The sequence below is a fragment of the Cydia pomonella genome, chromosome 15, assembly GCF_033807575.1.
Source record: "Cydia pomonella isolate Wapato2018A chromosome 15, ilCydPomo1, whole genome shotgun sequence".
Classification (NCBI taxonomy): Eukaryota; Metazoa; Arthropoda; class Insecta; order Lepidoptera; family Tortricidae; genus Cydia; species Cydia pomonella.
Genome location: NC_084717.1, coordinates 6,204,583 through 6,219,881, shown reverse-complemented (window position 1 = coordinate 6,219,881; position 15,299 = coordinate 6,204,583). Strand labels below are relative to the sequence as shown.

At 36.3% G+C, this 15,299-nt stretch overlaps 1 protein-coding gene across 2 annotated transcripts in view; it reads right to left on the bottom strand.

Moving 5' to 3' along the window:
* Positions 1–300: 300 nt before the first annotated feature.
* The window catches only part of LOC133525645 (visual system homeobox 2-like), a 139,610-nt gene continuing 124,611 nt past the window's right edge, over positions 301–15,299 (bottom strand). For both annotated transcript variants that reach the window (XM_061861971.1, XM_061861972.1), the window contains 3 exons: positions 4,077–4,210; positions 3,179–3,355; positions 301–2,831 (listed from right to left, as the gene is read on the bottom strand). In XM_061861971.1, coding sequence (XP_061717955.1) covers positions 2,715–2,831; positions 3,179–3,355; positions 4,077–4,210 — 428 coding nt within the window. In that variant the 3' untranslated portion in view covers positions 301–2,714. The remainder of the gene's footprint in view (positions 2,832–3,178; positions 3,356–4,076; positions 4,211–15,299) is intronic.

Genomic DNA, 15,299 nt, shown 5'->3' with positions numbered 1-15,299 from the left:
TTCGCCCTTCGCTGCTGGACTAGCAATCTTCTAACGTGAATGAAAATACTTTTAAGTTCAAATCATACTCGAGAGATGGCGCTGATATCAAACCTAATTGACAAAATGGGTTTTGCTATGCCTCGTAGTTACATATATGGCTCATTATGGCTATGAACTTGTGCTGATAATTAGTGAGTTTTGCTGGTCACCTGACGATATATCAAATTCTGTTTGGTTCAAATTACTTACTTACAGATTATACCTACAGAAAAATGTGGTTTGTTTGATAAGGTATAATTGGGTAGAATAATACTTCAATTAGAGATTTACACAGTTTTATTCACCGGAATAATCTTAATATTACGATGATCGCCCATAACTGGGTGCTTTAAATATAATATATTACAACTCTAGTGTAGTAAGTACTGGAGTCAATTTCCACATGTTATATGAACAGATCGTGACATGAAAATTTTCCATTTAAAATGCATCCAATTTTCAATTGTTGATGTCATTGGATTTTTTTTATGATGGCCATATATAGATTGTTATGTTACAAGCTGTCAAATAACAATGTGGAATTATGTCCCAGATTAAGTACATCGGTAGGTACATGTTTCCAGACTATGACAAGTTTCAAGTGACTGTTTCTTAGTAAAGGAATACTTAACAATTTTGAAAACATAGGTACCTACTAAATACAGAATGAAGCACAATACATTCGTCTCAAATTACTATAAATCATTCTTTATTTGCGATTAAATCATAAAAGATGCATTTTTTTTTACAATGAATCGGTAACGTAGGTAAAGTAATTACTACTTACGTAGCAAATTGGATTTTTTCCCTGACGTACGGTCCTGAAGGCCTCCCATGAACAACAAAATTTCTTTATATCTCTATAGCTTGAGTGTTCAACCAAGAGCGATAGAGGTAAACGAACTTTCTATCATTGTCTGTCTGCGTCCTTGCCACTTGAAAAAGCCAAGTGCGAATAGTCCGTGCCATCCTATACAAGTCTCAAAAGTACACAGACACCGTTCGCATCCACTGGCGGCTACCGCAAACGTTAAAAAGATCGTTTGTCGAAGATGGGTTTTGAATGTTGAATAAAGAATGGTCGTAATAATGCTAAATAAGAAAGACCAACTGACAAATCGTCAGTACTGACCGTCAGGATAAGGCAAAATCCAGCCGCTATGGTTGGGTTGGATGCATTCGGTCATTCTATTGATCCAAAAATTGATAGCATAAAAGCGATAAAAAGTATTCGATGTAGCATTCGATTCTAGAAACAAAGTCACTTTACACATAATTAGGCAAAATATGTAGTTCTATCCAATAAGCTAAGGCAAGATACGGCAAGCACAAAACAATTTGTTTACATTCGTTGCTAATCATTTCGATTTCGGTCAACTTTTGAGGTACTTTTTGGTTTCATTGTCAGTTTAGGGCCAAATTGAAGACATCACATGCCTAATAAAGATTAATATACATTTAATTATATAGAAAGTAAAGTGTCAGATAAAACTGGACAAGTCACTGCATACACCATATGATTTTTACCATCAGTACTGCTAGTCTAAATTTATTCGATAGCTTAAGAGGCTGTCAACACCCAATGTTCTTGAAATTGATGTTACTTAAACAGTTTTTTAAGAAAGACTATTTGTTTTAGTCAAGTAAGAAAAATATATGCTTATATTAATTATATTTCAAAGACCGTGGTTGTACTCGATACATGATTGAATGAAATCGGCTCGATAGACAATAATTGCAAAGATTGGTCTTAAAATCACAATTAAACGGTTCTATATATGTCTTTATTGTTTTGACTTATGGGTCTGCAATTAAAATCACAATTACAAAACATTTATATCTAAACCGCTGTTGAGTAAAATATTACACTAATAATCCACTTTTTTTATTTAAATATTTTTCTTATTTTTCCCTTGCCCAGGCCCAATAACATGCGACAGTGCTATCTCATTTACTCCGATGCAAATAGATAGTGTGCGCGCTTTAGGTATTGACAGTCTCTTAACGTGACGGACGCGTTTGCGTTAAGTCTCATTTTGTATCGGATTTTGAGTTTCCAAAACGTCCCGCTTGGCGCGCTGTTTCTAGATCCCATACAATTAATTGCGTATTTTTTTATGTAAGTAAAGGGGTTTATCTTAGTTGGTAAAAATTACAAAACGCATGTAGTGACTTTAACATTTCGCGTACCTACTTGCAAGTAAAAAATTAGGCTGTATCCGAATTAGATTTTGATAAAATTAATGACAACCTTCAACATTGAAAATACTTATTCACTAACACTTTCATAAATTTAGTACCGTTTTAGTCTTGCCTCAAGTTAAACTGATCTATAACGGTCAAGATTACTTACTTACAACTAAATACCGTTATACAATAATATCTAAGTGCTGGGACTTTTTACAACGCCTATAGTAACACAAGCTACACACATAAATACTTAACTAAATGTATTGCACGAAAAATAGGGATTTAGTTAAATACGCTTAATAATTTACATAATTACACTTAATACGTTTGAACGTAACGGTCTTTCAAATCCACCAATCACAAAACTTGGTAGTCAACCAATCAGCGCACGTCGACCAATCACAGAGTTGGAATGTAACGATGTTTTCGAATTCCACTAATCACGAGTGTTCTTAACCGATGAGCGCGCGCGTTCGACCAATCGCGGGGTTGGAATGTAGAGGTCAGTAGAGGGAGGGAGGGGCGTGGGGGTCGAGCGGCGGCGGCTCGGTGCCGACGTCGATGTCGACGGGGCCGTCGTCATCGTGAGGTGTGCTGGGCGTCCGCGCTAGGCCTCGGACCTGTAACCAAAAACGTGATGATTAGGCATCATAAAATTAAAAAATAGAATTGTTCAAGCGAGAGGTATGCTAACTTGTCTTAAGAATTGACCTACTTGCCTATAGGATTATTACTATAGGAGTAAATAATTGAAGCTTAAGGGATCTCTTAGTACGAGGCTCGTAGGCTAGTGAATCCCGCCCCTTGGCTGAGGATGTAGTCCTCGATTGTGTTAACACACACCTTATAAAAGTTTGAAGGTCTATAGGTGTAATTTGGAAACTTAAATTTGACATTGGTCTTTTGCTCTAATAAACATCTAACAAGCATTTGTGGTTGAGCAAGGTTCAAATTCCTAAAATCTTACCTGCAGCAAGATATTGTTGGAGAGGATCCTGGCCTGATGCTCCTGCGCCTTGGCCCGCAGACACGCGATGCTGTTGTTCCTGAAGGCTTCAGGGTCCTCGTAGGAGGTACCCTCTGGTGACGCGCGGCCCTTAGCTGAGGAGGAGGCGGTGGTGCTGCTGGCGGGGGAGCTCTGCGCCTGAAGTTTAGAAGGAAATCATTTATATGGGAGAAAAATATATGTAAAAGTCTTGTATAGTTTGCAGCAGAAGATGTGGGTTAGGTTAGTAAAGGCGTACTAAAGGTTTAACAATGAAAACTATAAGTAAGTACATAAATATACCTTGTTACAACCAGTTGTGTTCGTTTCAAACGTATAGTGTATTCATCTTTACTTGTCCTATCATGTAAACAAACACTTTTCGACAACATTATCACACTTTTCCCTGGAATTACATAAATGTCATCACTTAAAATGTTATTGTATTCTTAAAGAAACTTACAAAGTATTGAAATCAACCAAATAACCACTGAAACATATCATTTATAATAAGATTATTATCAATAATCGCATAATCATAATCGATAATCGAAGATCATCTGACATTACGATGTCTAGATTGTCTATGGAATCGTATTGTTGAAACGTCACATTTGATTAGGTACATGTTATGACACATAAGGATGAATACACTGTAGGTAATCTCGTTTAGATACCCATTCACGATGCAAAGTAGGTAGCCTTTGATTTTACTGGATGAAATCTCACATAATTTATTTACCATCTGCTGATATCTAATCTACGCACATTTGCTTTGCACCATCTTTGCAATTCCCGACGTCGTTTGCACACCTCACAAGATCGGGACAAGTGTCGTAGACATCGCAATCAGTTAACAGTGGTTGCCCATTATGGTTACCTGCGCATCATGGTTGTCATGATGTTCATGCGGCGAGGCGGAGTGCGCGCGATCACCTTCGGCCTCCGAGCCTTCGCGCTCCGACCCTGACTCCTTCAGGTGATGGGCCGCCTCCAGCGATTTTCGGTGCATGCCTGAAACAAACATCACTCGTTATTTGGGCCGGTTTTTATTTTATTGACCGAGTCAATTTGGAGTATGAAGAGCCTTTCATTCTAGAGAACAGAAATCACAAAATATCCCCAAAAAGGGACGTATTTTTTACGTATCTCAGTGGAAAATGTTTCAGGACATACGGTGAAATTGCGTTTATATTGTACAGAATAGAAAACGATCTATCCATCAAACTTTATCGAAATCTGATGAAATAATATTCTAGGTACGACGAACAAGTATCGGCCCACTATTTCACGGAGGAAGGCACTAATATCGAATATGCCTGCCGAGAAATCCATACAAGTGCTTATCCGGGTGATAGCAAATCTGATTTATAACGGATTAAAGAGCAATTGTGAAAACAACGATCTTATGTATATGATTCACGGAGATGAGAAAGAAGAAAATTAGACGATAAAGTTAAATAGCTTTGAAAATATTTGAATTCGAGTTAATGATGAACATTTTGGCATTGGATCTAAAATTTATTGCCATGCAGAAGTGGCAGAAGAACAACGAATTGGCTTATAAATGTTTACTGAGTTGAAAGTGGAAGATGCCTACCTAATAATTAATACACTAAGATAGAAACTGGCGCCCAAAGAAAAATACCGATTACATGGCACAGAATTTGAATACTTCAATAAGAACGTTTTAGGTAGCTTTAGCAGCGCACTCAAAGCAACCCTAAAGTTATAACAAACATTTTATCTTTATTCCCTCACAAAACGATATTAAAACATTCTCAGGACGGATATTCTTACCCTCAGCATCGTAAATGGTCATAAAAAGTTAAGTAACTTGATTTGCCACAACCGCGGGAGCCAAATTAAATTACTTACGGCAAAATGAAATCGTAGCTCGTGCTGCTGTCTCGGTAAATTCTCATATTTAAATGGTAACTACAAATAATGGTAAATAAACAGCAGTATTTTACTATAAACGACTTGTTTGTACGTTCATCACCGACATCACCGTTGGTACTTTAGTTTTTGAAAGGAACACTTTTTTGGTGATAGTTTTCATTTTCATGCTTGATCTAAAAGAAGATTAATCTTTAGGCACTATAGTGCTTAACTTATTACCGGGATCTCAAGAAACGTAAACATTTCATATCTGTGTTTATTGGATTGGATTTTGTATGGGATTTGATGGAATGGTACAACAGCACGCCAAGCGGAATGTTTTGGAAACTCAAAATCCTATACAAAATGAGACTGAACGCAAACGCGTACGATACGTTACGCCATCGAATAAATTTACACTAGGGGTACTGATTCTTTACTTCCTTGGGCTTGGTGATATTTATAAGTAAAAAATGTTTTTACGTAGGTACACAAATTTTTCCCAAGTATCAAATATGTAATGCTAAGGACGTCGGAGCCGGTCCAGGGCGATAACCGCGAAAATCGAAGTACCTACGCCAATTGCGGGTATTTTTCTCTGTCACTCTAATTAAGTCTTACTAAGAGTAAAAGAGAAAGGCAATTTGCGAATTTCGGTTTTCGCGGTAGGCCCCCAGGATCGACCTGTATAGCCACGAAAGGCGTTATATCACTAAAATAGACGCTGTTTGAGTCATCAGGCAAATGAATGTTTAAGAAGACCTGGCTAAATGTTATAGACAAATCTTAGCGAATCCAAACCCATCAAAGAGAGTACCCGTTCTCTATCGTGGTCAATTAGCGAATTTTATAGTTTTGATTTAAATTTGTGGTTGAGGTAACAACTCGCTCGATACCTGCCATGCCCGCCATCTTGTGGGCTTGCGACAACAATAAATATAAAAGATATGTACTTTACTGTTAAGGATCCCTCCAAAACACTGACTCATTCGGTGAAATGACATTCACTTTCCCGGGCAGCTTGGATATTAAAACGCACAATCATTCTTTATTCAGTACCAGGATCGTAAACAGCACGAGTTTCTGTAGATGCGTAGACTGCGAATATGTGTTCCCGTCTGATATGATTCAATTGGGAAAAAGCGAAAAATACAGAGACAACAATCTCAACAATCGGAAAATATTTTAAAATTTTCATTATCATTACCACCGATAAGTAGACGATTTGGAAAAGCCTCAATGATCTTCCTCTGTCAAATGTTTCTTGCAATCTCGACCAAAGATTGTCGGTTCTCTAAGTTAGCTCGCATTATTAAGATACAGATTTTATAATTAGAAAAGTACCTCTGTTTGTCTGTTTTCTTTAATTTATAATTTCACTAGCTTCTACCCGCGACTTTTTCTGTGTCGAATGATGACTTCCGCGAGAAAGAGTATTCTTTGTCCTTCCCCGGAACTTACAACGAAGTTTTCATACCAAATTTCATCTATTTCAATATCTGAAATCGGAGCGGTTGAAGAAACAGACCAGTTAGTGGCGCATTAGAATTTATTTAACCTCAAAAGTAGTGGTAATTCACTTTTTCTTCTGAAATGCTAAATTTTCTATGATATCTAATATTGCGTTCCTATAATATGAAAATAAATGACTCTATAATTCAGTGCATAGTTTACTCAGATTTAATTTTGGAGGAAAAAAGTTAGCACTACTTGTGAGGTTATAAAACTTCCTATCTAAAAAAAAAGGGGTAGATGTAGTAGTAACAATTTGCGAGTAGTTCTGCTCAGATACGATACGAAACTATATCATTAAATCCCTAAACCTAATATCAGCTTTAGCGAACATGTGCATAGTATGTAGTTCTTCAAGAACCGTAACTCGCTGACTACATCGTCCCACAATGTCGGATAAGCGGGATAATAAAGGGGATCATTCATTATTCAGATCGTAAATGCACTTTGCGACGCGATGTGGATGGTAATCGCATTGCTTTAGTACTTTTAGTAGAGCCTGGTTGAGCTTTAGGCGATGCGACTGGAGCGGGTGTCAGTTCGGCTAAAGATGAATACAATGAAAACATTGTTATCCAATTTTTACAAGCTTTATTTAACTTGTCCTGTATGTATGTATGATAATTGGTTAATGTGGGTAAAATCTTGGAAGCTAAATTTGACCCATTTCCCGATTGAGCTGAAATTTTGCATACATACCTATGTAAATTGGATGACATTTAAAAGTTTATAAAATGTATAAGCATAGAAAATATATGTACCTAACATGTTTACAGTACATTATGGTGCTACTTTTCCGCACTAGTGCGTAAATTAGCACACTATGTAACTATGTCGAAAAAAGGGTCATATGTACTGTAAAACGTTGTACGATACATGTGCGAATAGGTAATTCGCCACTCGTTACGAATTTCCTATTTTTCGCACTTGTATCGTAAATAACTATTAGGTATTTTTAATATGTGCTTATTGCGTGATACAAAGGATACCGTCGACTTTGGGCCCAGGGGAAGATCATCGCGTTTATCTTACAGACTATTACGTAAAATACATATGCGTATATTTTTTACGGAAATATATATAATATTGTGTGTAAATGAAACGGTAATAGAAATAAATTAAACCGCTGGCTAGAATTTTGGCATTGGCTCCCGGGGAATGGCATAAGATAAATTTGACCATACCAATGGAAATTATTATTCTCATCCGCAGACGACGTCGCAGTCAGAAGCTAGTCCTATCTGTAAGCTACTGCATGCATCTCAGACTTGTGTCCTGTCCTACATGCACTGGCGCCCCGCCGACACGACGCGTGCCCGACGTGACTCGCCGTCAAACTGCTGGATCAGTCTTAAGGGATAATATGCAGCTGAGCAGTTCATCATAGAAATATTTTAATGTTGGGAGATACAAGAAACCTAGATTCTTTTGACGTTTTTTTGTAGCATTGAAAATATGGAGCATTCCTTTGAAGTCTTCGTAGCACTTCGCAAAACAGTAGTTTTACATCACTCCATTATATGTTAACCATCCCTTCTTATGCAATAGTAACTCTGTCTCTTACTTCTTCACGCTTAAACCGCTGAACCGCTTTAGATGAAATTTGGTATGGGGATAGTTTGAGGCCCGAGGAAGAATAAAGGGCCTTTTTAGGGTTCCGTAGCCAAATGGCAAAAAGCGGAACCCTTATAGATTCGTCATGTCCGTCTGTCTGTCCGATTCTGTCACAGCCACTTTTTTCCGAAACTATAAAAGCTATACTGTTCAAACTTGGTAAGTAGATGTATTCTATGAACCGCATTATGATGTTTACACAAAAATAGAAAAAAAAACAATAAATGTTGGGGGTTCCCCATACTTAGAACTGAAACTCAAAAAATATTTTTTCATCAAACCCATACGTGTGGGGTATCTAGGGATAGGTCTTCAAAAATGATATTTAGGTTTCTAATATCATTTTTTTCTAAACTGAAAATGGGTCCCCCCCCCTGTAACTTCTAAAATAACAGAATGAAAAATCTAAAAAAAATATATGATATATTACTATGCAAACTTCCACCGAAAATTGGTTTGAACCAGATCTAGTAAGTAGTTTTTTTTAATAAGTCATAAATGGTACGGAACCCTTCATGGGCGAGTCCGACTCGCACTTGGCCGCTTTTTTATTAGTTATCATCATCATCCCAAACCCATGTAGATGAAATCGCGGGTAGAAAATAGTTAGAGCAATAATCGGTTTCATTGCATTTTCTGAAGCGGTAAAAGAATAGCGTTACAAATGTTCCAAAGATCATCACTTTTTTTTATTAAGCAAGTTTTACGGCTTAATTCACGTGTTTAGTCACTAGAGCCTAGGTCTCCTTTTCCCCTCTTTTCCTCCCCCAACCGGTTCTCTCAGCGTCCACGCAGCGTGCGACGCGGCGCGCAATACTACGCGAAGCGCGGCCGTCTTGAACGCTAGTCGCTAGTTGAAAAAGGAGACCTAGGCTCTCCAAAATATGTCGCGCGAGTAACTAGAAGACGTGAGCTGAGCCGTAAAATTAGCCTAATATTAGTATGTCTCAAGACGGTTTAAATTCGTTTTTTTTATTACAAAAAAAGAAAAGTTGACTAGTAACCTAAGTCTAGTATTATGCAAGCCTTGTTATATATTATGTAAGCCTTACTGCACTCATAGAGGTTATATGATACACGATGTCCAATAACTTCGATGTAGTATTTATTAAACATTTATCATCGCCGTTTATAGTATTTGATACACATAATTACATTAAAGCAATTAAATAATATAAACCATAGATAATTTGACCCACAGATCATAACAGAACTCTCCAAAACATACGAAATTTAGATTTGTCAAAATAAATACCTATATGTAAAGCCCGACCAGAAATATATGATTATTGTCAAGAGGGCGCTGTTATTCTTATGTATAGGGTGACAGTTCCGTTTAGTATGAAAAATTTAGTTCCGAAGAAATTCCCCAATATGGCGCGTGATCATATATTACTGGTCAGCCTTTACTCAAAATAGAATGAGTGATAGACTTTTTATAGATCTCTGAGCGGGTAAAAGTTAATAATAGCCCTGAAAAGTGCTCCGAGATTTCGGGTAAAATAATACCTCTCACAGCCGGTGGTTATAAAAGATATTCGAGATATTACTAAAAGCTAAAAGGTACGTAAGGTTGTACTAAAAGCGTAAGATTAACACATTGTAGGTGAAACTCTTTAATAAATTAGTTTTTATTACTTAATATCGTTATTGCTCCAAATATCTTCACTATAGAAATACCCTAAGTAGAATATACTTCAGAAGCAACATTACATCAGATCTGCAGAGAGACGTCGGCGTTTCATTCATTTTATATTTGCTATGTCATTCTTTCATCCACGAATTTAGACCCCTTGACTCCTTGTTTCTTTTCTTAGTTTTTAACTATTACCCATTCACGAATATGCGAGTCTCTGCTTTAAAATTCAAAAGTTTTTTTTTTTACGAAGTCTATCCGAAGCCTCGCGTACTTTTAAGTTGCGCTTAAAAGACTCAATAAAGGACTCGACTCTTGTTTTGAAAGTCTGAAGTCTTTTAATCGCAGAGTCGCTTAAAAACAAGTGAAGTTTTAAAAATTTAGATTTAAAAAACTCGAGATTTTATCAACGTTAGTAACAAAAAAATGCTTGAAATAAAAATCATAATCATGTAATAAATGTACGAACTAGTCTTGTCCGAATCGATGGAGTTCATTAGAGGTCAGACATATCGGGAAATTCGGGTTGAAAGCAAGCTGATACTAATACTAACGTTACCAATATCCATTTCAAACAGTAGAGCTAGAGAGATTAAGGGATAACTGCTCTAAATACCTATACGACCATCAAATGTAGGTACTAATATTACTAAAAACTTTCTTCTTTGGGTTGGAAAATCATATTATAATCGCTTTCGTAAGAACTTCGTTATGATCTAGTGATTGCCTTGCAGACTTTGTCCCAAAGACTTCACTGTTATGTAACCTATACATATATACATATATAACAAGACGGGGGAATGACTGGAATGAGAGTGAAAAAATTAGAAGCAAATGAAAACTATGAGGGGCTATGTACGTAATTGTGTATGTATGTATGTTATTGTGTATGTACACAGGTGGAGAAACTAAAGACATGATCATTACGACGTCTTTGCACATGAATATTGAAGAAGAAAAAAAACACACAAATTGCCAAAGCACGAACAGTTTACTAATTGTAAGTCACGATGAAGTTTCACAATAACGCAACTTTAGGGTTTGGTAAGAAGTTATTATGAATCTTTATATTAAAGGAACATCGGCCCACAAAGGTCGCAAATTGGAGTCTTGCTCGAAGCAGTGACTATTTCCTTTAGTATAAAGATATGTAGACGTAACGAAATCTTGAAAAATTAAGAAGAATTAATTATGGACTGCTCGAAGATTGACCTGCGAGTGATTTGTATCATGTTAAGTAAAAATTAAATACCTGCTCGAACTGGATTTAGTCCCAAAGGTCCCTAAGCTATTTCCTATAAGAAAACCAACCGCAACTGCTTTATCAACCACATGGGGCCCATTTCTCAAACGGTAACCCATACGATTTGACAGTTCGCGCACTATTAAAATTAGTCTAATACCATTCGAGAAATGGGCCCAGAGTTAAGTGGTAAACCTATACAGGAGTAGTGAATACATCATCTTCATTTGTCACCACTTCATACATTTCAGCATTCACAAACACATCGTGTACTGAAAAACCAACAAAATTTAAAATTCTCATCAGTCTGCGTACGCGGGGGCCTCGGGGCGACATCTTCCCGGTTTAATATCTCAGCTCAGTATTTTTACGAGATTTTTAGTGCGCGCGCCTCCTGCATACCTAATCAGGGTGTTATTTACTGCATATGTACTTTATAGTGCGGCAGTACTATGATTTATAAGTGGTATATAGCGGCGGGCGTGAATTATGAATATTTAGAGCAGAGAATTGCCTGTTCGGAATGACAAATGTAGCGATGTTTTACGGAGAAAGTGCCTGTTACAATGTATATGTAATGTGTAAGAAGATCAAGACCTACTTTTGACATTCTTCAAGTTCTTTCCACATCTTTTTTATTTCAGTATTTTTATAATGCGTGTATTTTTATACAACGTGTCTCTACTCTCTGGACATTGACCGAGATCCCGAGTAGAGTTCATTCTCAGGAATGTTCTAATATGGTAAATCATTTGATTAGATAAATATTTCAAAAATATATTTACAGTACATATGGGGCTACTTTATAGCACTAGTGCGAGAAGTAGCATATTACGTTACTGTGTCGAACATTTAAAGGGCCATATGTACTGTAAAACGTTGTACGATACATGTGCGAATAGGTAATTCGCAACTCGTGTCGATTTAAAACACTCCCTTCGGTCGTGTTTTAATTTATCGCCACTCGTTTCGAATTTCCTATTTTTCGCACTTGTATCGTAATGTACTATTTTAAGCTAAATTAATTCAAATAAATCAATAAATAGGAGCATACTGTACTCAATTCATTTCACTTTTTTTGAACTTTTCAGTTGTCGGGCGTCAGACTGTCAACATCACCAGCATCTCCTGAGGATGCCTCGTAGAGAGGCGAAACACGTGTCGAGTTTTGTACTTTTGGTGGTGGGTTGTTATATTTGTTTGCGTATTTATTTTCGCGGTGGGAGGGCGGGAACATTAATTGCATGTAAAAATACCCAAGTAAGTATAACGGGTTAGCACTGATGGACTAGCACGTTATTTTTTTCGCGGATTAGCAAAGTATTATTTTTTGTTTTAATTAGTTTGGATTTCCGCAAGTAACGCCTGATTCTATTCAGTATTTATTTATTTTTAATTATTTATTTGCTAAGCACATTATTAAAACCTTTACTTAAGTATAACATTGTCCCACAAAACTGTTGCAGAGTTTGTCTGTGGGGTACAAATCCTCATAAATTTACGAATTTATTGTAACTTCAGATTAATAGTTCAGATAGATCAACTCTTTCTCTGTCTCCGTTTGTCCGTCGAGAAGTTTTGACCATAGATTATTCATGTTCACTGCGGATCGGACCGCACAGTTTCGTTGTATCATGAAAATTTCCCTAAATACCCGGACTTCGAAAAGAATTATCTTTAGCCACCGTAAGCCAAAAGGGATGTAGGTAATGTACTACCCCTGACATGCCAAAGAAGTAACTGAAAACGTCCATAATTTCCTATCTCAAGCAATTAACCCTCCGAAACCCCAATCACTCAACTCGCCCGTTAACTGGTCATTACCATACGATCTCGCTCAATAATGGCCTGATTTGCCCGCCCATTAGCACTACAACTTTCTCCATTAGTCCCGGGACCGGGCATTCCCGGGTATAAATCCTCTTGATTTACGCTCCCGGATGTAGTTGTGATCAATTAGTTTAAGGAATTTATCGTCGGTATTTAATTCTAGTTTCCACACGAATTAGAAATATATTGAGCAGTAAGTGGTGGTATCGCAGAAGACGAATTGTGTCTTTTAACCTTTTTATATGTGTGTGTGGATGCGGTGGTCATAAATCACATAGAAAAAGAGGTTAAAAGGCTCTTAGAATTAAATTTACTGTATGTAGTTTCAATTTCTGCGTAATAAAAGGTATGGCTACTAAGATATTCCGGCTTATAAGAACCGATTTCGAGAGTTATGTGATTTTAACTAGAATTCCCTGAATCGTTACAACCAGAAGTTCATTTTTTTTATTTCACTACGATGGCAAACATATATAGCCTGATGATAAGCAGTCACCTATAAAAATCGACCTTTTTAAAATCTGTACACTCCTTTTTTGAAGAACCTCAGACTACAAACGCTTAGGAAAACCACAGGAACATTGCGTGCTTTTGGAGAAGATGGGGAACTGTTATTTCTGCTAACATAGCTCCGGGATAAATTATTCATAGGTTATTAGATTAATTAGATATCTATTCGTTTACATGTGAATCACTTATCGGTATCCAAATATGACTTTTACGACACATTTTCTCTTGATTGCGTTTGTTAATGATAATTCTTTGTTCTACCGGCAAAAGGAGTACTTACAAATAATCGTCACATTTAGCCAAGTTTAGAGTAGCACTTTGCAACCTAGCGAGATGCTGCACTCAGTCGATTCTTTGACTGTAATTATTATCAATTTCATATGTCGAGATGCAAAATCAAAGCAAGAGCTCGCGAATTCCATAAAAGAATTACCTTTTGTCCATTATCCAGATTTTAGCCACGTTGGAGTTGCGGCTGCTTAAAAACCTTTTAGCGCTTATGGTTTTGAAGTTAAAGTGGCAAATTCAATGGCTTTCGGTTTGCTGATTGCGCGTTAGATTGCCGATGCTGGTGTCATTTGTCAGATGAAAGGGATGCACAAAGTGAGAGGGTAATCGCAATTGTGCAATCAGGAAAGCGGTGCATTAGATTCCATTAGGCGAGCGGCGCCGCGCCGCGGCACTAGTCCACAGGTAATGGAGCGTGAATGGTTGTAATTGTCTTTTTATTTTAATATTTTTTGTTTAATAACGTATTAATATAAGTTTGGAGTTGAACGTGTGATTATTACGAAGCGTAGATCCAACACATCGGAAACTTTTATTGTTTGAAACCGAGTACAGTTTGACATGCTAAGTTTGTTTTTAATTTCCTGCGTAAAATGATTGTACAAGGTTGACTATTCATAATATTAACACTCATTAATGTATAATTAAGTATGTCTTAAATTTCAAAACGTGAAATATTTAAAAAAATAGCACGACTGTCAGGTTCGCTATTAAAAACATTCCAAAAATATTCTTATTTAGTATAATACATATTTTAAATTAATGAAATCAAGGCCCCGTAAAAAGAAATATTGATTAAATAAATTAATTAACACGTAAACTTTATCCATTTTTTTAATAAAAATGTTTTTTTCAGAATATTGTTTTTTTTTAACTAAATTAATTATTCAGGTATATTTCTTTATAAACAACTTCAATAACATATAATAAATATGTATAATTACCTAGAATTAGGTAGGTGTCTGATTAAAATGTTCAATATACTTAATAAAGATGTTAATGTTACTAAATAGGCAATATTCTAAAATCGTTATTAATTTATAAGAAATTACTAAAGTATTTTATTTATATTATTATTCAATAATAAGAAATTGATTTATATTTAAATAATAAGTTTATGTAAGTAATTTTACCTAAATATCACAATTTTAAATGTTACTATCATATTGCTTTTTATTATAGAAGCAATATTGACAGCAAAAAGAAAAACACATAATTAAGCATATAAAAACATTACAACATTCCAACAGGCCCCTTCACCGTTCGAAAGAAACACATAACAGTAAATAAAGCCCCTCATTAAAAAACTCAAACACAAAACAGACGACATAGCCTTAATGCTAAGTATATAATTAATATGTAAGCGGTGGTTTAAATCTGCCTTAATCAAGCCTTAGACAATGCGCCGCCATCTTGCATTCCCCCTCCCCCGCCGCGGCGCCCCGCCCCGCGGGGGGCACTCCGTTGATGGAGTCGCGTTTTGATGGTCTGATTTGATTAGTCTCTTTTTTTAGTTTTACTAGTTTATGGTTGTAGTTTATTACTTTTAATTTTTAATTTGATGGGATCATGTTTCGATTCTTGATTAG